Source organism: Paramormyrops kingsleyae, chromosome 15 (assembly GCF_048594095.1).
Source record: "Paramormyrops kingsleyae isolate MSU_618 chromosome 15, PKINGS_0.4, whole genome shotgun sequence".
Classification (NCBI taxonomy): domain Eukaryota; kingdom Metazoa; phylum Chordata; class Actinopteri; order Osteoglossiformes; family Mormyridae; genus Paramormyrops; species Paramormyrops kingsleyae.
In genome coordinates, this window is record NC_132811.1 from 8,211,957 (window position 1) to 8,236,700 (window position 24,744).

The following is a 24,744-nucleotide window of genomic DNA, read 5'->3' on the forward strand; positions in this document are numbered from 1 at the left end:
AACAAAACCTTGAGTTTTTAGAAATGATAATCTTCTTACACATTACTTGAGTGCCATTCTAACAATCAGTTGAATACTTTGACTATTTTTATTTTCTTTTTTTGAACGAGTGATTACATTTCCAAGACAAACCCAGGTGAACCATTACTAATCGCTGGTGAGGTCAATGGTATTAACTATGATGAGGAGGCAGGAGAGCCTTGGGATGTATTATAAAGTTTATATGGTCTTTCCCTCAGTCAGGGTGATGGTGGATTAATAGATAAGATTTCAATCAGTCCTTCAGACAATATATTTGTTATCACATTTTAACAGGGCTTATTGTTGATTATCCTTCATTGTTGCTCTAGGTCACTATTAGTTCTAATAGTCCGTGGCAACCCATGTTGGGAGGGTCCACAGATGCCAGAAGTAGGGGAGCCCTGAAAACAATAGATGGCACAGATTTCTCAGGAAATAACCCAGGGACCAGCTTACCAATTCAGCATTCTGCACGGTCAACTGGCAGTGTAGTGATATCAGTCATATCAAAACGGTATGGCCCAAAAACTGAAATCTAAAGGGTCTTATACTGGAATATATATATATATACAGCTATACACATCCAGATGCCCCACTATTATAACTTGTTGATTCTTAATCACAAAGGAGATACATTGTATTATACATTGTAGCAATAAATATGTGTTAAAGTATGAGACTTCAAAAAAATAAAATTATGACAATTCTTCTACTGATAACATTGTTCTCTGTCACATTTCTGTCACATAACCATGGTGTAGAACCAAGTGTATGGCTAGATGAATTTTTTCAAGTTTACAAGTAAATCACAATGGCTATTTTTTTTTCTTTTTAGTGTCCATTCCACACACACACGGCAGTCCCCAGCACTGTAAAAAGCACTGAAGCAGTGCACCTGAAATAAACATGTCCCAGAACTGTGTATTAAACCTTTTTCATCCTTGGCCTGCTTTGTGGTGTTTCTGTTGTGTCAGTATCAAATGGCAGCCAGATACACCTTCTTTTCACACGATACCTGGTTTGACTTTTCTTCTGTCAAGTTATAAAGTATGACTCAATAACTGCATTCATTAATTTAGGTTGCTCAGTTGCAGAGGTTAATGGAAACAATGAACTTTTTTTTTCTGTACCTCGTGTTAGTTACATGCCCTGAGTTGGACTGTTTTGTTCCACTAATATATAAAATGTAGCCTATATCTGCTTATCAATATTCACAGACAGATCCGGTTAGCCTTTCCTGACTTAACAGCACCATATTGCTTAAGGGACATAAAGGGGTATGAATGTGCAATTTGTTGAAATATAAAAGTTGTCCAAAAAAGGACGTATACAGAGGAAGACAAAGAAACCCAGAAGGCAAGTGTAATACGATACAAGACACATTGCCAAGGGGTTTTCCTTATTAAACACTCTTCTCACCATTGCACAGTAAAGCTTTCTGCCAGATGGGATCGATGTGAATGCCATTTATTTTTGATAAAATGAAAATAAGACAGGTTTTTTCATTTTTTAATCTCATAAAACCTATATAAAGTTGTTTTGCAATTCATAGATCAGGATTCCCCAGGCAGTAAGTTGTTGATTATGTGGCTAGTAAAGGAATTTATTTTGGCTTGCAACAATATTTGGAAAATCATATTGCAGGGCTTCTCAGCTTCCCAGTAATCTTATGGTCGAAATTCTGAAAGATGTAGAAGCTAAAATCATCATTTTGAATTTCTGTGAAGCTATTAAGTATAATCAAGATATAAAAAAAACATAATTTTCCATCACTGACACTATGCACTATGACTTGGCATTACTGCAGTTTGGTCACATCATAATTCAACTACAGTTAGTGAATATCCGGTTTCAGCAATGTACGCTGGCAAACATCGCCGTACTATGGCTACTACCGGGCTACTGCCCTAGTAGAGCAAATTTTATATTTTACTGTATTTATTTGAGTGTTAATTGTATTACAAAAAGCTATTATTTAAGCCCACATGTTTATGCATACATTTTGCTTGGTTATAACACGTGGTCTTCATTTTATTCTGTAAAAATATTAACACTCTAACAAATGAATGAATTTAATGACATCTGACAATGACATAAATAATAACTCAATAACCAGCGAGGATGAAATATTTACATGCTTAAGTTACTTGTCCATCAGTAACATGTTTAATTACTATTTAATTGTATTAAAACTTATCAAAAATGCTCATCTGTAATAACGTACTGTGGCCACACGGTATGAAAAACTCAGGAAATCATTCCGCAGCACTGTGTCAAGGTCATAAACATACAGGACTTTGAGTTTCAGCATTTCAGACATGGAGCTGTCTGACAACTTGATGTAAAGGGGTATAATAAAGCACCACTATTCTATTAATGACCTTGCGAGCTTGTAGCGTTTGATGAGATCTTGTAGCTATGGTGGTGCCGTTTCCTCAGCAGCCTTGTAGGCAAGTACCAAGGTCTTGAGCTTGGTACAAGCACAAACTGCCACTCATTTGAAGAGGAGAAAATGCGTATGAGTATTTGAGGACGTCAAAGATAAAAGCAGCTCTCTAGCTCCAGAGAACAGTTTCTGTAGAGCATCTGCTTTTTATGGAAGCATATTATCGCCACAGAAAAGAAAAAAGAATCTGCCTTTCATCATTAATGTTGAAATTTCAAAACTGAATCTGAAACTTCATCTTCAATCTCGCAGCTAATTTCGTGATTGAAGTCAAAATTTCAAAAATATTTCAGAAATTCTTTTGTCATCCCAGTCACATGTTCCACCATTGTGGTGTTTTTCAGTTCTAATGAATACTCAGGATCAATACTGTTTCATATTCTGTTACTCTGTAATCCACATTTGTGAAATATACATTATATTGTGAAACGACATATTCTAAACATGCGGAAGCATGTACAGTCTCTGTTAATTTTACTTCCATGTGCACCTCATAGAATTCAGTATTATTCACTGAATCTTGAAATTTAAGATGTAGTCATAAGAACTGACATTAATGTATTTCCTGTTGTTTTATACTTAATATTCAATGTTCCTGACAATGCTCATATGCATTTCTGACTTCAAACTATTGCTTTTTAGTTTTAGATTAAAAAAAAGGGAATTTAGTCTTATGCATAGAAATGAAAATATTCCATTTAGTGCATGGTGTTGTAATCAGAATATACACTTCATCCCTTTAATGGCTATAAACTTGTTTTCCAGGTGGTATCATCTATATTATGGCAGGATATCTTAGTATCAAAAAGCTAATAATACAGACGTGTTTGTTAGACACTTGGAAAACAGCCGTGCCTGAAGGCAAGACGGAATAGTCTGGGTGAAAGAAGCTATTTTTGAGGATCAGTCTTTACTGAGTCACTCAGTAGATTTCATGCAGCTGTTTTTCCTGTTTTTTAAAATGATCACTTCAATTGCTTTGCACGGATCTTGAGTCAGGAACAAACAACAATCAGTGCCAGTCAACCGATTAGGCGACATAGCGGGGTCACCCGGGGGGGCATCTTCTGAGGGGCAGCCTACTTAGCAAGCCAAGTTCACTCTGTTGCCGACAGGGGGCGCCACATGGGCTTCAGCTGTTTATGACAACAATAACTGCTCATTTACAATAATGAAATAAATGGTTTTCTAACAAAGCTAAAAGACATAATAATAAATATATGTAAATAAATATGTGTGGGCGAATAGTGTATTTGCACCCTGTGATGGGTTGGCAGCCCATCCTGGGTTGTTCCCGTTTTGTGCCCATAGCTTTGGACCCTCAAAACCCTGAATAAGACAGTGGGTACAGAAAATGGATGGATAGATAGATGGATGGATGGATAGATATAAATGAATAAACCAACAAACATGTAATTAGATATCATGATCAAATGGTTCTACCCAAGTCACTCATTGGTAACCACAGTCCTGAGTGTTATTCTTTCAGTTTTATTTTTTATTAAAAAAAGACAAACATCCATCCATTCATCCTTCCTTATTCATTACAGGGATATGGACTGGATTGCTCACGGGTACAGCTACTGATGTAACCCTGCATTTGTACATTACTAACTGTTTCACAAAATACTAGGTACTTCATCTAAACCTGGATGATTTGCCCATCTAAATGGACAATCTCCTCAAAGTCCTTATTGATCCCAATATTTCAAAAGCACAAACAAGATCTTGAAAGTCAAGTAGTTTAGGCTGATAGATCATGTTAAAAATTCCACTCAACTCCAAAAATTATTGATTTAAGTGACCCCAAATAATGTACTTTCATAACATTATTATTATTATATTATTATTATTATTTGTGTATGTATAGCTTCTTTTCTACTCTGGTACTTTATATTGTTTGGATTATTTTAGTTCAGTATCCTTCATTTTATGTTTTGCAATGTTTTTGCTTGCTTGGTGGGGTGAACTTATTCACATGTTTGATCCTATCACATCAGAATTCTATATTATATTACAATATAGAATAACTTTCAATAAATAACCATTTCAAAATGACAAATTAAACAAAAAACTTTATTTCATTGTATGCAGCTAATTAAAGAAACATTATAGATGATTAGAAACACTACTAATTATTATTTTAAAAAATCTTTGATCAAGGGCCACCAATAATCCTATATATAAATATCACACTTTTATTGCCTTGTTGGGGTCAGCATACACTGCACCATCTGCTACTCATAAATTCAATGAAATTTATTTTGACATACTGTCAAGTGAGAAATTTTCTGTCTATTGTGAAAAGAAGAGGACTCAGCCTAACAAATATGAAGATAAGGGACAAGCAAATGCTACTTTTAATGGTTTTACAAGAAGCCCAAAAGGCTTACTTCAATAACCATTGAAAATACATCAATTTCCTATTTAGCAATGGAAAAGGAAAAGTGCAACGAACAACGTTTTAAATACACAGATAAATAGTTCTAGTCATAATTACTACTTGGGAAATCCAGTAAATGACATCAATAAAACTGAAAGAAATAAGTGTAAATTAGTCGTCAGATGCATTTATATTAATCTTCAAAAGAAGAAAATTACCAGCACACAAATGCCATTCCCTTTTTGGTTAGTTAAATTCACATAGTGTTACATGGCTGTGGTAAATGGTAAATGGTGTGTCTGCCTGTGTGCATGTGTATGTGCATGCGTGCCTGTGCCCTGTGATTGGCATCCCCTCTTGGGTTATTCCCTGCCTTGTATCCAGAGATTCTGGAATAGGCTCTTGACTCCTGTGGCCCTGCATATGACAAACAGGTATAGAAAATGGATTTAATTCTCCATTTTAAATAATAACCAAACCATACACTGCATAATACATATAAATGATAATCTAAGTCTGACAACACAGTGCTCTGTTATGCAGAAATATTTGATCATTTGTATCTTCCTTGTTTCCAAAGGGTGTTTATTTTCTGTGAAATAGATGTCCAGTTATGGCATTTTGACTTGAAATGTCATGGAATAAAACTTTTATATAAATCCTCACAAGTATAACTGTTTTTCAGTCTATTGCCGTAGTCAATTTCTGTCTATGTTCACAATGTGTAGCCAACATACTTAAAAACAACATTCCTAATATTGACCTGTTGGGGGGAAAAAATAAGACTCAATGCTCAGTTTCATTGGTGTTTAAAAAAATGACATGGTAACAGAGTTTTATGTATTTAAAATGATATTTTTCAGCCCACACAAAAGTGGACGTGACTGTGACATTGTGTGTTGAAACTCAACCGATGGAATGAAAGACATGAAAACAAATACAGTAACCAACCCCAAGCCGAGCTTTTCTGTTGTGCCTCCTATCCGAAAAAATATGAGATCCTTTGGGTGTGGCAAGGGTGCGGGGTTATGCCTTTTAAGGCTGCAACTACTCTAATGTATTTAGAAATACAATCCCCCATACACACAAACAACCCTAAAAGTAGGTCAGGGAAATGCAGTGAGGTCAACAGAAATAAACTAGTAAGAATTCTGTACATTCATAGATGTGGTTTCCCTTTAACAGGAAAAAGTCCTATAAACACAGCTGGAATCACAGAAAATACACTCAATATAATATTACTAATTATCCCCTTCAAAACCCCACGATATTAGCCTTTATAACATGTGCAAATTAACCACACTTTTGATTCAGCTCCTGTTCTCCAAGACACCTCTCATCGTCCACTCTACCCGTTGACGTGCTTGATGTGTTGAAGGAGTGACCCAAGAAAAGGTATATCAGAGATAGAAAAAAATCACAACTACTCATCCAGCAGTGCAGTTTTTTTTCTTAAAGGCCCAGATACCCTGCTACTTAGGAAAGGTAGACAACTCCTAGAGTGTTTCTGCTTGGGTGGATTAAGATCTACATAAGTAACAGTAACATAGGTGTGTGGGTAAGAGATTTCCTACTCTGTCAAAGGTTAATCTTTGTGTAGGCTGAATTATTCTCTCCCCCCTTAAATATAACTAGGTGCAAAGGGTGAAGAAGAAAACTGCACATCCTCTTCTGTCTCACCTTCTGAGGATGACGTTTCCTGAGTCTCTCTGCCTGTGAGATAACTGCACATCCTCTTCTGTCTCACCTTCCAAGGATGACGTTTCCTGAGTCTCTCTGCCTGTGAGATGACCCTCTCTTCTTGACCCTACTCCAGGGAGCCTAATCCCACATCACTGTCATCTGCCACATTTTGAGAAATTTCAGCACTTCCTCTTTTCGATTGATACCTAGGGGATGCAATATTGTCACTCTATGATATGCTACTGTTTTATTTCACAAGATCACCAATGGGCAGAATGTTGGTTATATTGGAGTCCTTGAAGGGCCTCCTCTATTTTCAGGTATTAAAGTCAACACTGGTAAATTCAGGAATTGGTTCACTACAACATATGGCCAGGAATCCAATCAATCATCCAGCCTGTCTTTCCTGGGACCCCAGAGGTTCCTCAGCAATCCTGGGTCCCTGATTTGAAGACCTCATCTATTCATCACAGCAAACCTGTTGCCAACATTCATCATTCATCACTAGCCGACTGCTGGGCAAGTTTGATTTGAGGTCCTTTTTCAACCTTTCAACATGTTTTATGTACTACCATCAACTGGCATTCTAAAATAGAGATCAACTAGTAGCCTTGCCTCCCTGTAAAACACGGACTGGTATGTCAAATGACTAGTGGCCTCATTCCTAGGGCAGTTGTATGCAGGTCTAAATAAGGTCCATACAAATACGATTGGGGCTTTTGCAAAGGTCTCACTGTACCAAGCATATCAAGCAGGGTCTAGTTAAAATACTAGAGATTGAGAGTTTTTCTGAGGGTGACATTGAGAAGTCCATAACCTCTAGATGCCTATGAGCATCTAGAGGTCTGTGATGACCAAGAGATTTGTATGCCACTATTATTGGAATCAATGGATGGGAAGACCATGTAGACTAAATCACAGGGTTTCTCACTCAGGAGTTTCAGTGGTGCCACTCAGGTAGGTCTTCCAAGAGATGCACCCCCTATGGTTTTTACAGTGACTGTCAACATCCACCCTTCATGCCCAGAACAAACAATCCCTCGTTAAACAGCACTATATGTCTAATCAAAGCCTAGGTGCTCAATATTATTATGTAAATCCTTGAGAATGACCTGGTACTGAGCAGGCAGGGCTATTTCTGTCAGACAGGGTTTATCTGGACTCCTAATGACTTGGTGCAAAGCTCCTTTCCTCATCTACGAATGCTCCTACTCGAGACAAAATGACAGATCTTTACTGATCAATGTCCAGGCCTTTGCAGAGCCTCCCTGCTCTACATCACAAATTATACCACCAACAGTAATATAATCTCTTTTTCTCTTATGAATCTCATTTTTGTTCAGCTGAAACAGTTTTCTATTGTCTAAGCTAGTCACACAGCAATAAACGTTGGGCACAGCTGCTTCTGGTACTCCTAGCAGATCAGTATAATGGTTTGGCAGTGGACTACATCTTTTGGGGCCCAGCATGACCAACTGGCATAAGGCTTTTTCAGAAAGGGAAGCTCGTCCCAGTGGTCCTCCCCAGAATAAAGCATCAATATTAACATATACTGGCTATTATAACCCAGTCAAGGGTTAGATCACACCAGAATAGATTTAGGCAAAAGTATTGAGGTGGTGTTATGTTTTACAATAATTATAGACAACAAATGAAGCATTACAATATCAGTGCTAAGCTTCAGGAGAGACCTAGGCCAAAATAACAAACAAAACACAGATTAGCTAAGTGATACACACACACACACACTTTCCTAGGTTGATTCTTAAACTTAAAGGAATACATGATGTAACAGCGCATTATGTAATAACTTGATAAAATTAAACAAATTTTCATCACATAATGCATTTACACAAATGTATAGCCTATATTATAATTTTATATTGCTACATTAACTATTATTATTATTATTATTATCATTATCATCATCATTATGCATGGTTAGTAAAAGCATCAGCATGTTTTTTGTGATCTATTTCAGGTGACATCTGTGTGTCTTTGACAGAATACCAGGCAAAAGTTCAAATATAGAACAACATAGAAAATGAGCGGGTCGAATCATTCGTGAATTTATGAATGAGGTTGTGAACTATATTAGTTACAAAAGGTTTTGAGAAACTCTCATTAGTCAGTGAATGATCTTAAGTACAAGACAAACTATTTATCGTCATGTTGCTTTCTGGAAACGCACCCCTGAAAATATACCCAAATTCACATTCAAAATTATTTAAATGAAAAATATAATTTTTTTATTACATAATGCAGTGTTATTACATTTATTACAGTTGTTACTCTATATGTGACAATGCATTATGCAATAACACTGCAGCGTGTCATGAAAATTTGTTTAATTTTGTTGAGTTATTACAATATGCTGGACAATTGTGCTCCAAAACCACAGGAGAACAAATCCTCCCAAATGTCCATGTTCCCACATAGCCAAAATTTTTTGGATGGGAGAATCTCCATATTCAAAACTGGCAACTCTCAGACCTCTGGACGATTCAGTGGGAGCTGCCATGTTTGTAAAGTCCCTATCAGCTACATAAAGACTTGCAAGAGCAGTCCCAATCCTGGCCGAAGTTTTCCTTACTATGATGTTATATTTTGTCCCATGAAGCACAATAGTTGCAGGCTGCACTTTAGGAAAATCTATCAGTACATCACAACCACTATCACAGACGTCATCAACTAGCCTTGCTTCATCACTGGAGCACTGAGAAACCTTACAAGAGACGAAAGGGTATACACATTACCAGCTAACTCAGACGGTAACCTTGTTATTTACTGGAGGGCCTGGCCAGACCAAGGCTAGGGCATCTGTCCTATGTGCCACTCCCTTAATCGATCCAGCAAACTCAAGCTACACCCAAGTAAGTAGCTGTATTAAGGATATTTAGGTTCATGAAGCCCTCATATTTTCAAATTTTCTATGGGCTGAAGGGGCACCAGTGTCTCTGGTAAAAGGTTTTATAAACAACAATGACTTGTGATACAACATGAACTTCAACGGTTGTTCTTGACCATGGACTAATGGGTCCATGAGGTGGGTTATGCTTAGAATGTGCACAACTGTACAGGATGTGGTTTCTCCAGTGATAGTTTGGTTTACCCTAGTTTACCCTAGTGGGCTTTGGTTTACCCCAGTTTAAGCTGCAGATTCACGTTCCTCTTGTCCCATATAATGAGGAAGCAAATCTCCATCCTACCTACATAATTTTTATTGATACCCACAGAAGATATTCCCTCACTGCTAACAGCAATTGTGTTTAACAGAGGAAATTGATGTCTGGCTCGGGGGTAGGTCAGGCCCACTGTTATTTGGTGTCCACTGTACTAACTGAATATTTTGATGTGACTTCATGAGCTAGTACACTTACAGTGTCTGATTCTGTACCTTTCTACCAGGCGTGGACTGGCCATCAGGAGGTTCAGGAATTATCCTAGTGGCCAGTCTAGTGAGAATCAGTCTTTGTTCCCCAACCACAGTATATTATATAGCTGAAATACCAGGGGCGTGCCCATCAGTCGATGTCATCGTGTCAATCGCAGGAGAGGAATAATGATTGATTGCGATCACTTAAAGACAACAATAATATGGGGGGGGGCTACCCCCCCCCCCCCCAAAAAAAACCCAAGGTTGGAGGCAAATTCCCGGCCTGCAATATGTTGCCAGTCTGCCCCTGCTCCCTGCTCTCTACACAATCCCACTAATTCTCTGATATGAACAGGATGATCTGAGTCAGCCTCTATAGAGGCCACTGATGATTCATTCTACATTGGGATTCTGGGCAAGCTTCCTCCACCCTTATCTCCTTCATTGACTGAGGAGACGCAGGAGGGTTACAGTTGCACTTCGTAACCTTGCACCTTAGGGCAGTAATGTCACATAGCTATACTCCTCTCGGAAACTGATTTAATCTGATCTTGTCAATATCCTCTCAGGAAACGCATCCCTTTAACAGGATTCAATAGCATTTATACGCCATCTGACAGCCTCTCTCCTTCTTTCCTGAGTGTGCCACGGAATCTCAGAAATAGGTCATTGCCACTCTCGGTGGTGCCATACACATTGTCCAGAGCAACCAGGTATTCGGTCGGGGTAGCAGAAGGATTAGAGTCTCTCAAAAACCAGATAGTGTCAGCTGCAGGCTGCCTGTGGCTCTCCACAGCACGCTACTTCCTCACATGCTCCACGTACTTCCACTCATCAATCATATGAGTTACTTGGTCCATTTCTCCCCAGTAGGCCTAGGCTTTATTGCAGAGAAGAATCTCAGTCTGCAATAATTGCCCCCCTCTGCATCGGGTCTAACAGAATCCTTCACAAACTGGCCAAGACCTGCCAAACTTTTATAACCCATCCCATCATATTGGATGGGGGGCACATTTTCTGTGAATTATTTGACCCCCCTCTTCCCACCCATGAAGTACCCCCCTTAAGCACCAAAAAAGAAATCCAGCCAGGTCCACCACAAACAACCCACTTGAAATAAATAATAAAGAGTTTAAGGGAATACATAATACATAACGTATAACAAAATGAATGCCTGTGACACTATCTATACACAAACCATCCCAGATTGAGAGAAAAGATGGAACCACAAGCCAAGCATCTTTGTCGCACCTTCTTCTTAGTGTGTAACATCATGCGGACATCTTTGGGGGGTGACAGATATTGTGATCCATCAGGATTATGGCTTTTAAGATGTAACTACTCTAATGTTAGGTAAACTCTATTTTGGGCCGTGCCTCCATGTAGGATGGTCAACTGTCTCTCCATGACAGTGAAGGGAGACTCCAATGAAGTTTTAGAAGCACTTTAACATTTAACAACCCAGTACACATGTACCCAGCACCCAGAAATGGTGAAAACAAAAAAAAAGTCATTTTATTTAAATCCCAAACAGAAGAAACATTAGATATATATTCAATCCCCCATATACATAAACAACCCTGAAAATATGAAGTAAATTTAGCGAGGTCAACAGAATGCAACCACAAAAAATCCCTTACATTCATAGGTGTGATTTCCCTTTAAAGATATAAAGCCCTGTATATACAATAGGACACACAGTGAGGCAGCAAAAAAAAACTCTCAAAATAATTTTACAAATATTCTGCTTTTAACATTAAAAACCCCACGATATACTGTACAGTCTGCACAAATGAAACACACTTCGTGGTTTATTTTCCCTTCGCCAAGGTACCTCTCACTGTCCTGTTTCCAGGAAGATCCACATTGGCACACTCGTTTTGTGGGAGAAACCCGAAAAAATGACGGAAGAAAAAAAAAAACTCCGCACCCAGCAGCGCATACTTCCAGTCACAGCTACAGTGCTTTTGGCGATCTTCTCTGAACAGCAAATACAATTTTTTAACGCTGTGTGTAGATCGATAGTGGTATCAAGCTCTTGTTTTTTTTTTTGAATGACCTACTCGTGTTGAAAAATCAGTCCCACCCCTAACCCTCAATGCAAACAACCTCAGAAACATCTCCCACAAACTCCAACTTCACCCAGAACACTAAAACACAAAGGGCTACATCAAGAAACTCCTTGAAACTAATGGTTGTCCCACATATTCAACATGAATCATACACTGATCAGTCACTGAGAGGAAACAAGGTTGCATATATCTGTCGGTTATTTCCAGAAGACAGATGGAGTGATTTAAGAACATGTATCTTCCCCCTCTTAATAAATTTAATTTTAGCATAATTTGGATGAGAACATGCTGTACTGATGAGCCAGAAAAAATGGTTAATTTCTACAGTCACAACATCAATAACCACTGAAAGAGAAACAGTATACTTTCCCCAAGAAGAAGACCACATAGATGATACTTCACCAAATTAGATTACCACAATCTGCCTCGGTGTGTTCAATCAGGTGTACAGCAGGAATTCCACTGCTGTTCATAAAATGGTCATGTTTGCTACTGATGAGGCCATTTTAGCAGAACAGTCTCCAGTTCACCCTGGATGGTCATGTAATGTACCTTAAGTCAGTGTAGGACATTTCAGGTTGGCATCATCAGCTAGAAATATCACAGTATAACAACTGTTTGCTAACTTTCCCTGATTTTATATATGTTGTTTTACAGTTTTTAAAAAAATTTTAGGACGCAAGGAAATGGCCTCCAAACTGTATCCACGCAGGTCAGATCTGAGGATCTGAGCATGTGTGTTACCAACTATAAAATCACCTTGGTTACGATTATTCTTGTTACTATCATTAACCATCCATGATGAAGCCTATCCCAGGAGACACAGCACACAGCCAGGCCACTGCAGGGCACATATGCACACAGAAATAATCACACAGAACGTTACCTCAGCTTTGAGTCCAGTGCATAGAAAACCTGAACGACATGGGAGAACCTGCAAACTCCACAAACACAGGATGGAGGTGTGAGGTAGCAGTACTACACACCATTATTATTATTATTAGTATTAGTAGTAGTAGTAGTGGTGGTAATAGTACCACTACTACTGTTGACACACAGCATTCAAAATGTTGTCATTAAGTGATAAGTTCTTTTAGCATTGTTTATGCTAAATCGTCCCCCTGTCCCTCATATAAACACATGTGTAATGTCCTTTGTGTCTGTTTTCATCGTAATCCCAGACCAGAATCATTCTTTGTATTAGCACTATGACATGAGTTGCTTGCTTGTACATCATGATTTTTCTCCCAGAATGACTGGCATAAATACCCGCTACTAATCTTGTTATAAAAAAAACAACAACATGTATTCCGAATATGAATATGGGTTTATGGAGGGTGTGGAAACAAATCTGAAATAATCTCTGAGTGGTGATTCAGGGTGAAAAAAAGGAAAATTGAATAGATTTCTGTAGCAGAGCTTATGCTACATCAATGGAATTCACAGCTGATGTAAGAAGTTTAAAAACATTATCATATTTATTAATGAAATTAAAAGTCCCCATGAAAGTCATTAATGTCAAAACACAAATTGAGATAAACAGCTCCTACAATTTTTTTCATGTAATTGGAGAAGATAAATCAAGGCCTAAATTTAAATAAGAACCCTCTTTTCAAATAGAAAACTAATTCTCCTTGCAACATTGCAATGAGACGTTCACACTTCTACTGAGATTTCTGCCAAGACATCAATTGGAACTGCTGCTAAAATTGGCAAAACACGGAACATGCTATATAGAATGCAGACCGACAATCCTGTTTTTTTTCATAAGTGAAAACACATAACTCTGGAATTCAGAAGACATAAGCATAAGGAATATGAAGGTGCATACATTTTAACTGTAAAACATCCCTAAAATATATAGCAATTGTCTAGGGCTATTAAAAGATTATGAAGAAGTTCCATGGAAAAGTAGCCACTATATAAAAAGTGGTGATGGAATAGTCGGTAATTAAAATAAAAAATGATCATTGTTACAGAACAGGAATCATTATCAGGTAAGATTTGAGCAACAGGAAGTTAAGGCTCACAGATCTGAACTGTGGATAATTTTGTTGTCTGTTTGTTTCCTGGTTTCTTCTTCCAGAGTAAAATGGCGGTAAATGTATAAGCAAGCCTCGCATTTCATTTGGTGAAACTTTTCGCATCCAGTAGAAAACACTTAAAACTTAAAGCTAAATATGAATTTTGATCGGGTCTACAATAAATTGTGACATAATAGGCGGGATCTATACCTTTAATTAAAAGTATTTCTTTGGATAACTGAGAAAAGTACAGCAGTGAAAATAAACCAAATATTTTGAGCACAATAAGGGCATTATTATGAAAAAATGAATATTTGTGAAAGTAACCATTTTATAATAGTCTGAGGATAAAATTTCACTCCTCTCCTTATACTTATACTTACAGTACTAAGCAGTAATGAAACAGCAAGGAGTTCAGCAGCCTCCATATCTGTGTCCTGAAATCAGTGAGGGTTACATGTTGTACAGTCCTATTTTAAAAGCATGAACAAATATTATGCTTTCATTTATAAATTTCCAATGTGAATTTCTTATTATTTTTAAGCTATACTGATTCAAATATAAACCATGCAAAATTTCATTAAAACATTAACGGTTCCCCGTCTTCTTTTTCAGGTTTACCAGTGTGCATTTGATATCCATTACATGTATTACTTTGACTTTGTTATCAGCTGAAATAAATTTATGTAAAAGCAATAAAGTCCTATTTGGATTTTATTTACTGTCTTTCAAAAAAGTAAAAAATATGACCTTGCTGCTTTTGCCTCCTCCTTTAATGTTTAACAACAACATTTCTAACGTCACATCCAATTTACAGTGAAGCAACAGCAATGTTCCACATACCACAATATAAACATAAATTTCGCTGACATAAATAGGCTTTGCAGAAATAGGCTCTGGCAATGTTAACTCGGTGAACACCATCTGATATGAACAATTGCATATGAACATGTTAACTGGGACATTCACTGCATCTTGATTTCTTTTTTCTGCACCGTGTCAAAAGCCATTTGTGATTGTGAATGTAAAAACATTGCTTCTTGCAAATAGCTTTACACATATCCAGCAAGCCGCTATGCCTGACAAACTACAACCTCAAATCTATCCATCCATCTTCTAATCACTTATCCTGGTCAGGGCTGTGGCACCTCAATGATAGTAAAGGAAAAAAAAAAACACAGAAGGATATTAAATTCTCGAAGGTCACTGGTACTAGTATAATTTTTAAACGCAGACATAAAACACAACTGAGTGACAAGCTCACCGATGCCATCAGCCCAATGTGTGTCCACAGACGCTATGAGAAACTATTGTCAGATATTCCATTATTTAAATAAATCAGACTATTCAGTCAACATCGAATTTGACAAACTGTATTTGTTGTTCTCTGTCAGAGCAGCCACTGAAAGAATTACACGAAGAAAGAAAAAGTGGCTTATTGCGGTCCTTTTGACTCTTCAATACAAAGGAAACGGTAATTCTTATTGGGAAAATATAAACTTCTGTTTAAGAGGTACTTTCTTATGTCGGCATAACAAGTACCTTTTTGAACCAGGTCATATACAATAATGCATGCAAATGAGGCAGGTGACCATATGTTGACAATGAGTTACTCACAGTGAATTTGCATATTGCTTTACCTCAGACTATTTTAAGTCACATCTAAAATACTGAGGTATACTCATATGATTTTATTAAACTGACACACTACTGTACTCAAGGTGGAAAATGACAAAATCAAATACCTCTGCTGTACTGTTATTTCACAAGTCGAAGGTGCGGAAAAAAACAAGGAGCAGGTTTTCAGTGCCAAATTAACATCTTCATTTTATCAGAGACACATACAGGTTACTTCTGAAGAGACTTCTGAAGAATCATATACGAGAAATCTATCTTGTAAACCAACATATATACTCATCTAAATCTGTTTAAATGAATGCAAACTAAAGAAATGCTTAAAATACATATCTGTCCCAGAGTATGTTCATTCTTTCAGGTGAGTATCAGAAGATACAGACATGTCTGCCATTTTTATCCCTTATTAACCTCTATAATAATTAACCTTAATTCTTTTCACTATAATTCATTCAAATGAGAAGCTCACTAAAAACGACAACTTCACATTCATACGTTACTGTTTTAAAGTTTCATTTACAAAATTTAGAATGTGCTTTTGCAGCATACAACAGACTTCATTTTATCAAAATTTAAATTATTCTTTACCTGCTTCTTTACCACATGTACAATTCATTGGATTATCCTCCGAAAAAGAAAGAAAAGTGATATAGATATAATGATAAAAATATCATAAATGCATTCACAATATTTCCTGATGACATCAGAGGGCACAAGCTTTCAGTTTAGAGTACAAGTAATACATTTCCTTTAGACACTTGGTGCATTGTGGAACCAGAACACAGACAGTAGTACTCAAAATGTGCATTTTAGCGGCAAGGAATTGTAAAATAATGCAGAGGCAAGAAAAAAATATATTCATGCTTAAGCATGAATCACTGGCCAAAAGCATGGACAATGCTCTCCAATTAAATGCATGGGCAATTTTCTCCAATTAAATGTATGGGTTGGCACACAATATTACAATTAGAAGTATCAAGTAAAAATAACATTTGATCCTTGACTGGCATTGATTCTTTACTTCCAATGCTGTATCATGTTTATGGCATTTTTACACTGAAAATACAAAGTCATACTTTGGCTAAAAATGTGAACCAATTAGTTAGAACGTACACTGCAAGGGTCGCCAACCTAAAGCCTAAAGGTAACATGTTACAATTTTCTTATATCAACTAATTTCAGGTACCGCATGCTTTTTCTTCATAGTCTGACTAATGATGCATCAATGAATGATACTTTTCATTTGTATAATTTTGAAAAACAGTGTATATTCAAAATATTGCAATTATAATTATTGTAGAAGAACATCGCCACTATGCTGTATTGTGTGAAGTGTAATCAAATCAAGCCCTTGTGTTAGCATTACATAGCTGCTGTAAACAAGCCAAGTTCTAAACCTTATGATGAATATTTACTGTCTTTCCTTTCATCCTGATATTCGCAAACCTTGGTGTACTTGTTTTTCTGAACTTCTGAAGATGCATAAGGACAGGAATGACTACTGAGTATTCAAACATTGGTATTACAGCTTTGACTGAAAACTTTGCAACTTTTATTTGCAATGCTTCTGTTCAGCCTCATCATGAAAGGAATTAATTTCATCAATCTCACATCACTTTCACATAAAAGAAAAATTACAACTTTTGACAACTGAAATGTGTCATTATCATTTAACGCATTTTCAACCAGTTATGTGGTTGAGCTGTTATTATGGAATTGTGTCCCTCCTCCTGCTTGCAGTCATATTTAATAATGTTCTTTACTTGGTACATTTTATTATTATTTTTATTATTTTCCTTACAAAATCATGTTTGATCAATTTTACTTAAGTGAGCATTCATGTAGATTAGCAAATCAATGTGAACTGTGTGAATTGTAAAATTGGTAACAATACTGATGGATTAAATATTATCCTGTTTACACAAACATAGTGTAGCCCTACTTTACTAAGCATACACCTCTGTGTTCTAGTACACCAAGAAATAAGAATAATTTCACCTATTCAATACCAATAAACATATTTTCTAACCTTTGTTGGAAAATATCAAGCAGGGCATATGCATTCGGCGCATCCTGCTGAATTTGAGCCCATTCCTTATAGCATTGCCTATGAACAGCTCATTCCTCTGTAATGCTGCTAACGGATGTGTTCCTGGGCTGGAACGTTTAACGCTTGCTTTGCATAATTGAATAAGAGGGTCCTCAGGCCAGATATTGAGAGTACAGGGGAAGTTGTCTGAAAGTATGTTTATAGTCCTCCGGCAGTGGGAGCAGAAGAGGTGCCTCTGTGCTAAACTGGAATGGCCTGTCAGGATCTTCACACTGCAGAACTACTCAGCTGAGGGCCAGGTGAGAAGCCTCAGAAATGCTGCCATATGCAGTGAAACTTACCTTGTGATTCTGGAATATTCCTGCAAATTAAACTTATCTGCTGGGGCTTTTAGTTAATGTCGTGTCATTCTTAAAAATGGCTGCGCACAACATATCACATCACTCAGAAGAATACGACTGCCTGATGTAGCATTGCCATTAGCAAAGGGGGATTTATTAGAATATATCCATCGTGTTTGTTAGACACAACCTCGTGGTAGTACATCTGGTCCATATACCACAGTTATGCTCTTGTGGAGTAATGAAAGGCCTGGGGGGGGGGGGGGTACCCAGCAGGCATCATAACGCAACGCTAAAACCAGACGACGTGACTTCCGTGATGGTCTTACGGTGTATCAGGAAATTAGCAAAATCCAGCATCAAAAGAAAAAAAAAAAACATTCAAACTATAGTCATCACTGGACATGGGCTACATGTTGACCTACAGTAGTAACACCTGAACAAGTTTTCTTGGGTGTCTAATTGGTTTCTCATATACCCAGATGTCACAGTGTTAGCTTACTGTGAGAGGGGAGGGAGCCTTAATTTACCTTGCCCACTGGAACCCTTGCACTTTCATTAGGAAATAACAAGCACCATTCTTTATTGAGTGCTTCGGAACTTAATAATAATAATAATAATAATAATAATAATACAGCCAATAAAAACAGCAATATGAAATTTTGCAATTCCCTGCAGTGAGAAACATGTCTTCATACTCTGGACATTGCGTACAACTGCTCATAAAATAAAGACAAATATTTACGTGAAATCTTTTTTTTTTTTTTTCCCGCCAAGGTAAATTTGCCATTAACAAAATGTGATCAAAAACCTTACACAGTATGTATGATAGCAAAGAACAATGAGCAGAAACAAAGGTGATAGCCCCTTCCAAGGGCATTTCAACACTGAGTGTTTTACCACTATCAAAAATTTTTACCAACACACATTGTACAAAACTAGTCCTTATAACCATGTTCACTTAAACTATATCATATTTACTGTTAATTACTATATCCAGATCTCCCCATCTACCTTCCCACATTACCTCCCCAGACACCTCCAAAGTAGATAGCCAATCAGAGACGTATTTCTTCAAACAAATCCAATGGGGATGAAAATTATTTTAATTACGGCTTAATCAGCAGAACAGCCACCAAGCAGATAAATTGTCATGCGCATCGTGCTAAAAATATCCAGTTCCCCTGTCCACCAGCTCTTGTTATTGACAGCACTTATGTGATGAAGCTGTATCTGCCAGGATGCCCTTATCTGCTTCTGTTCTGCTGGCAGATTTCAGTATCAGGGCCAATCGGGGCTTAAACAGCATTGGTGCTTTCTGTACATATTTAGATATGTAAATAGGTCCTATACAATAAAACTGTTCCCAAAAATAAATTGGAAAAAAAGGAATCCAAGACATCTTTCAATGTCTCCTTTGTGCATATTCTGGAACAGTTTCCTTTTAAAATATCATCCTACAATACTTCCTCTTGTAGGGTAACACATGCCTGAAACGCAGCGATCAGAATCCTCTTCGGTCGGTAGAAAGTGTCACTCATAACTGGATGCAGTGGCACAAAAGTACGATTTATTTATGAAGCACAATTCCTGTCTTCCTTAATAACCCCAAGATTTCTTCTTTTCTCACATCTGTTAGACAACTGCATCAAACCAACCTTTTCAATGTTCCTTATGCGATTTATGCAAGTGGACAAGTGGCCTCATCCTATAATAATTGAAATACAATGAATCCTTCTGTTTTTTGTTCGTCACATTTCAACGTAATGTTTTTTTCGTTAATAAAATAATATATTTCCTTTCAAGGATAAATCTCCATTTTCACACACACCCCATGATGAAAAATCATAGGTGCAGAAAAGTCTAGATCTTGTTTTCTGAGTTGGATATTTCTTGTGTATACCATTATGCCACTGGTTATACCCTGGTTGTTGAGTGTGAATGAGGATGGGGGTGAGGCAGCGTGTTGTTTTGTCCACTAGAAAAGGCGTTAAATGTATGCAGAGGTTGGATCCCAGACATTGTGTTAGAGATCATGGTGATAGTATTGGGAGTCATAAGAGGGATGTCATCTGGCGATCTCCTCATGGCTAATGTGTAGTCTGGAGGACAGGCTGTTCTCAGAACTACTTCGTGTGGATGGATGGTGTCACAATCGCGGTCCAGATCGCCATGCTTCATCTGTAAAGACATGATGTCTTCCTCTTGAGTGTGGCCCAGGACATTAGCGGTGTTGCGCTGCGGGCTACACCGCCGGTGAACATCATGCCGTCTCTTGTCCTTCTTATAATAGAGGGCAGCGAAGGCCAGGATATTGAGAAAGAGCAGGGAGGCTCCTACAGCAATGGTGACACTCAGCTCTGTGGAATAGTCCCTCTGGTCCACAAGGAAGGGCTGGTTCTGACTGCCTTGGTTCTCAGTAGGGAAAGGAGTGGGGTTAGGCCGCTTGGTGTTGACAGGGATAATCTTTGGTGTCCGGGTTACCTCTGGTGGGGGGACCTTTGTAGTGGTAGAAATGATCTGTGTGACTTCGTTGAGGCTGTGTAGATGAGGAACCAACTCCAGCCATAGATTCACCTTGTTGGCTCGGTAGTGCTCTTTAACACGCGGCTTGAGGCCAATATGAAGATACAGCTGGTCCTTCTGGTTGTAGCGAGTCCAAGCAACTTCCTCAAAGCGGTTGGGCTTAGTATGTATGAACTTAGTGTCCTGGGGGACTGGTTGGTTAGGATCACTGTAGGGGACGACAGAAGACAGTATAAATATCAGTGATTTATGTACCTTAATTTCAAAATGGAATATGAAACCAGAACATATTAGTCTGGGTTTACCACCAAGTACGACAGCGTAGAGATCTGAGCTGCGGTATAAAGCAGATGTATGTTCATTATTAGTATTCCTATGGTCTTCAGCAGCCCATCAGTTGAAACATTTCCTCATACAAAACACAACGGCATTGACACATGCTACACAACAGGTGGAAAATTACCTACATTAAAAAAAAAACAAAAAACAGATGAGGATACTGGAGCTAAATTAGCAGTATTTCTTAGTTATATCATGAAACAGACTTACCCGGTTTTTGCAAAATTTGTCCAATAAGTCATCACCACAGCACTCAGCATGACATCGTTCTTGGAGAAGTTGCAGGGGAAGAGCTCGGTAGGGCCAATCATCGGCAGCCCAAAGACATAAGGGATCTCATCTCCATGAGCAGCATCCGCCCAAGGTGGTACTTGCTCTGTTTGGCAGTGGTGGTAGAAGGCATAGAAGTAGGTGGGCGACCCAAAGCTGGAGTGGAGGTCAGCAGTGGCCACTGCGGGTGCAACCCACTGGTGGTCAGTGAACAGCGCCAAAAGGGTCTTCCTCCGGGTCTCTGGGTTATGCCGGTCCGCCCAGTCTGTGTACATGAACTTAATCGTCTCCCTGAGGATATCCTTGCCTTCAGGATAGCCATACAAGTCATCCACAAAACTTGACACAGCATAGTCAAAATCATTAGCTTGGACCCCATTCTCATTGTCTACTATGAGCTCTACAAATTTTAATCCCTCCCCCTGATTGACCCCTAACATGATATCATAGTTAAGGAACTCCCCTTGTTCCATCAGGATCTGCGGATCATCGGGGATCACGTCGCCATCGATGACGGGTCCAAATGCGATGTGGTACCGGGCTGGCTGTATGTCCTGATCCACAAGCTCTTTGTAGTGCTTCTTCTGGAGGCACTCCACCAGTTCTACTGTGTCCTTGAGGTTGCACCCAACTTTTTTAGCAAGCATCCGAGCATATTTGGCAGGCTGGAAGCTGACAGCCCAGCTGGACAATGCTGTTCCACTCTGGGCTATTGCTCTCTGGAAGAGTCCTGCAGAAAACAATACAGAACAATTCTAAACCAGCACCCATCACAAAGCATTATGCTCACAATTATTGCATAATGCTGAAGGGAAAGCAAGTGCCACAGCCATTCAACAAAACCCACTAAAATAGATCCCTCACCTTAGCAGGGCAGTTGAAAATGAGAATACTTGTCATAGTGACCTGACATAAGGTGTGTTTTATTTTCAGAGCCATTCTGTCCATGAAAGCTTTGGTGAGAAACAATCGCAGCTCAAACAATGTAATATTTTGAATTTTTTTTTAATGAAAGTTAAGTTACATTTGACTTTAAGTTAATTATGGAATTAATTAAGTATTGGGAGCTGGGAGGGAGCAAAAATATGGACTGACCCCGAGGACCGGGTTGGGAAACACTAATCAAAAGGACTACCTGGGAGTACAGAATTAAGAGACGTCTAATGTAGTCAACTATCTTAGCTATTATCTTAGCTACACCAACGGCCTGCTTTTTTCTATGGAAGTTTGTTTATTGCATTTTTAGCAAGCTGGAAATCTAGCTGAATATTATAAATCAATATATGGAACAATAAAATAAGTAAAATAATGTGGCTGTGATTAAATTGAAAACCATGGCACATGGAGCAAGTCGCTAGCAATGATGGTGGTAATGGTACCAATACCGCTGGAATCCTCAATGTCACAGAACAATGTTTGGCATTGGATATTTTTTTAGGCATAAGGGTCTATCCTCCCATGCACTTAAGTCAAAAAAGTGGCTAGCTACGTGCTTTTTTAGCATTAGCATATTCTCCCATTGAGTTAAATCTGCGGTTTATGTGCACTCAAGATACATACGCATTTTAGGTAGAGAAACACCAAAATATGGGGGTGCCGCATGTAAATTACCCCTATGCATATTCTGCCATTGACTTAAGTGAACTTTAGTACATTTTTCACTGCGTGTTGTGGAGGGCTGTATTAAGTCAGGCCTTTGCATGGACATGGGCAATATTTAAGTGTTCAGAAAGCCGAACATGTAACACAACTAAACTTCTTACATTTATTATACATTTAGAAGTAAGTTACAATCCAAAACGCATGTGAATCATTCATTTAATGAGATAAGAATTATATAACACAATAGTACATAGAAACATATAGGTGTGTAAGGATGAACTAGGTCAACATGCTTAGAAGGTGAATCAAACAGGCTAAATGACTGGTCGATTAAAAAATAATTCTTTCACTGAAAATGAGCAAAAAAATAGGTTCAAAGGATGTAGTCTGTCCTCACAATCCTACGCTGAAGTGCATGTACTTATTATAAGACAGATATGCTATTGTCTTTAAGAACTTTAACTGACAGACCTGAATGCATCATACAGTATGTTTCCAGGTGGATAGTGAAACACTCAGTTTTGAACTAATTCAGGCCGCAATTCATCCTGAATTTTCATACACATACATACATTTCATGCTTACACTACACTACAATACACTAGGTCAGGGGTCCCCAGTGGAACTACCTGACCTCGCCTAATTATTAACCATTGTACGCTTAATGGGGTAGTTGTGTGGGTTTTTAGTGGCAATGACAAGCAATCGGTTTGGAATAATACATCGCAGCCTACATTATAGCATATAAGCTTGTTTGATTGAATTATTATTTTAACAGCAATGAATTCTAAACTTTCAGTTAATGCTTCTAATAATACTAACATGTACACCATATCTATTGGTGAGGCATATTTGCTTGTTTACAGAACTGCTCTGAATGAAGATGGAAAAAAGCCAAGTATATGTATTCGTTCTTAAACACATTACGGGTCATTTTCATAAACTCTTTACCGCAAGATATCAATTTTCTCTAAATTTTAAAATTAATATCAATGTCTAAAATGTAGATTTTTCCTCTGGGGCAATCAATGAGTTGCGGAGTAACACAAAACGACTGAAGAAATGAATGTATATCTTAGGCTATTATACTAATTGATTGCCAATTGTGGGTGACTTGCAATAAAGTTGAAAGACTTAAAACATTTTATCAAGTTTTGTATTATTTGATTTAAATTCTGCTATGGTAGTGCCTATTTGGAGAGAACGGCAGAGGGATTATTAAATCAGAGCTAGAAATGACATAATTTTAATATACCTAATAAGTCAAGTTAATGTCAATTACTCTGCACAAATTTCAGACAATGTATTTCACTGTAACATTTAATTTTTGTCAACAGATTCTCATGTTTGTGAGAATGGCCAAATGTATGTGCAGTAGGTTATGTCCTTGCTTTCATTTTCAAAGTAATTTTTCCCCATATATAAATTAGCTTCACAATGTAAAAGAAATAGTTAATGTTCCACAATTTTGCTTGTTGCCAAAATCATTGAGGGCACAACCCCCTGTTCATGCTTGATGAATTAATTATATTTCTTGCACAACTGCGTCTGGGTTAGTGCGGTGGGTGTGTCCGTGTTGACGAGGTGAGAATATTTGCAACTCAAAAGCGTTTAACTGTTTCATCGCTTTTTCGACTTAAGTACTTGATGGGAGAATCGACCCCAGAGGAACTATACTGTCTTTGAATATATAATTGTGTACTCTCGCTTTAATTTAGAATAAAAACAGTGGATTTTTAAGTTGATAATTTAACAAGGAACGATAATGTTCTAGATGTAGCATGGAGGGAGATGCACTACAAGTGTTTATATAAATGTTTTTATGTCAATGTGGACAAAAGTGAACCCAAAATGTTTGTAGTGGAAATTATGCTTATGACCTTGATCCTTTGACAATTTTGGATCATGCCTGTAATTTGCAATGTCTTGTAAAGTACTTGAAAAGTAAGAAAGCATTCTTCTTCACACTTAGGGTG

At 37.8% G+C, this 24,744-nt stretch overlaps 1 protein-coding gene across 9 annotated transcripts in view; it reads right to left on the reverse strand.

Moving 5' to 3' along the window:
• Positions 1 to 14,367: 14,367 nt before the first annotated feature.
• Positions 14,368 to 24,744, reverse strand: part of nlgn1 (neuroligin 1) — a 183,201-nt gene continuing 172,824 nt past the window's right edge. For 6 of the 9 annotated variants that reach the window (XM_023844276.2, XM_023844274.2, XM_023844268.2 and 3 more), the window contains 2 exons: positions 21,107 to 21,896; positions 14,370 to 20,765 (listed from right to left, as the gene is read on the reverse strand). In XM_023844276.2, coding sequence (XP_023700044.1) covers positions 19,949 to 20,765; positions 21,107 to 21,896 — 1,607 coding nt within the window. In that variant the 3' untranslated portion in view covers positions 14,370 to 19,948. Of the gene's footprint in view, positions 20,766 to 21,106; positions 21,897 to 24,744 lie in introns of all 9 variants that reach the window. The other 3 variants (XM_023844279.2, XM_023844278.2, XM_023844273.2) reach the window with 2 other exon arrangements.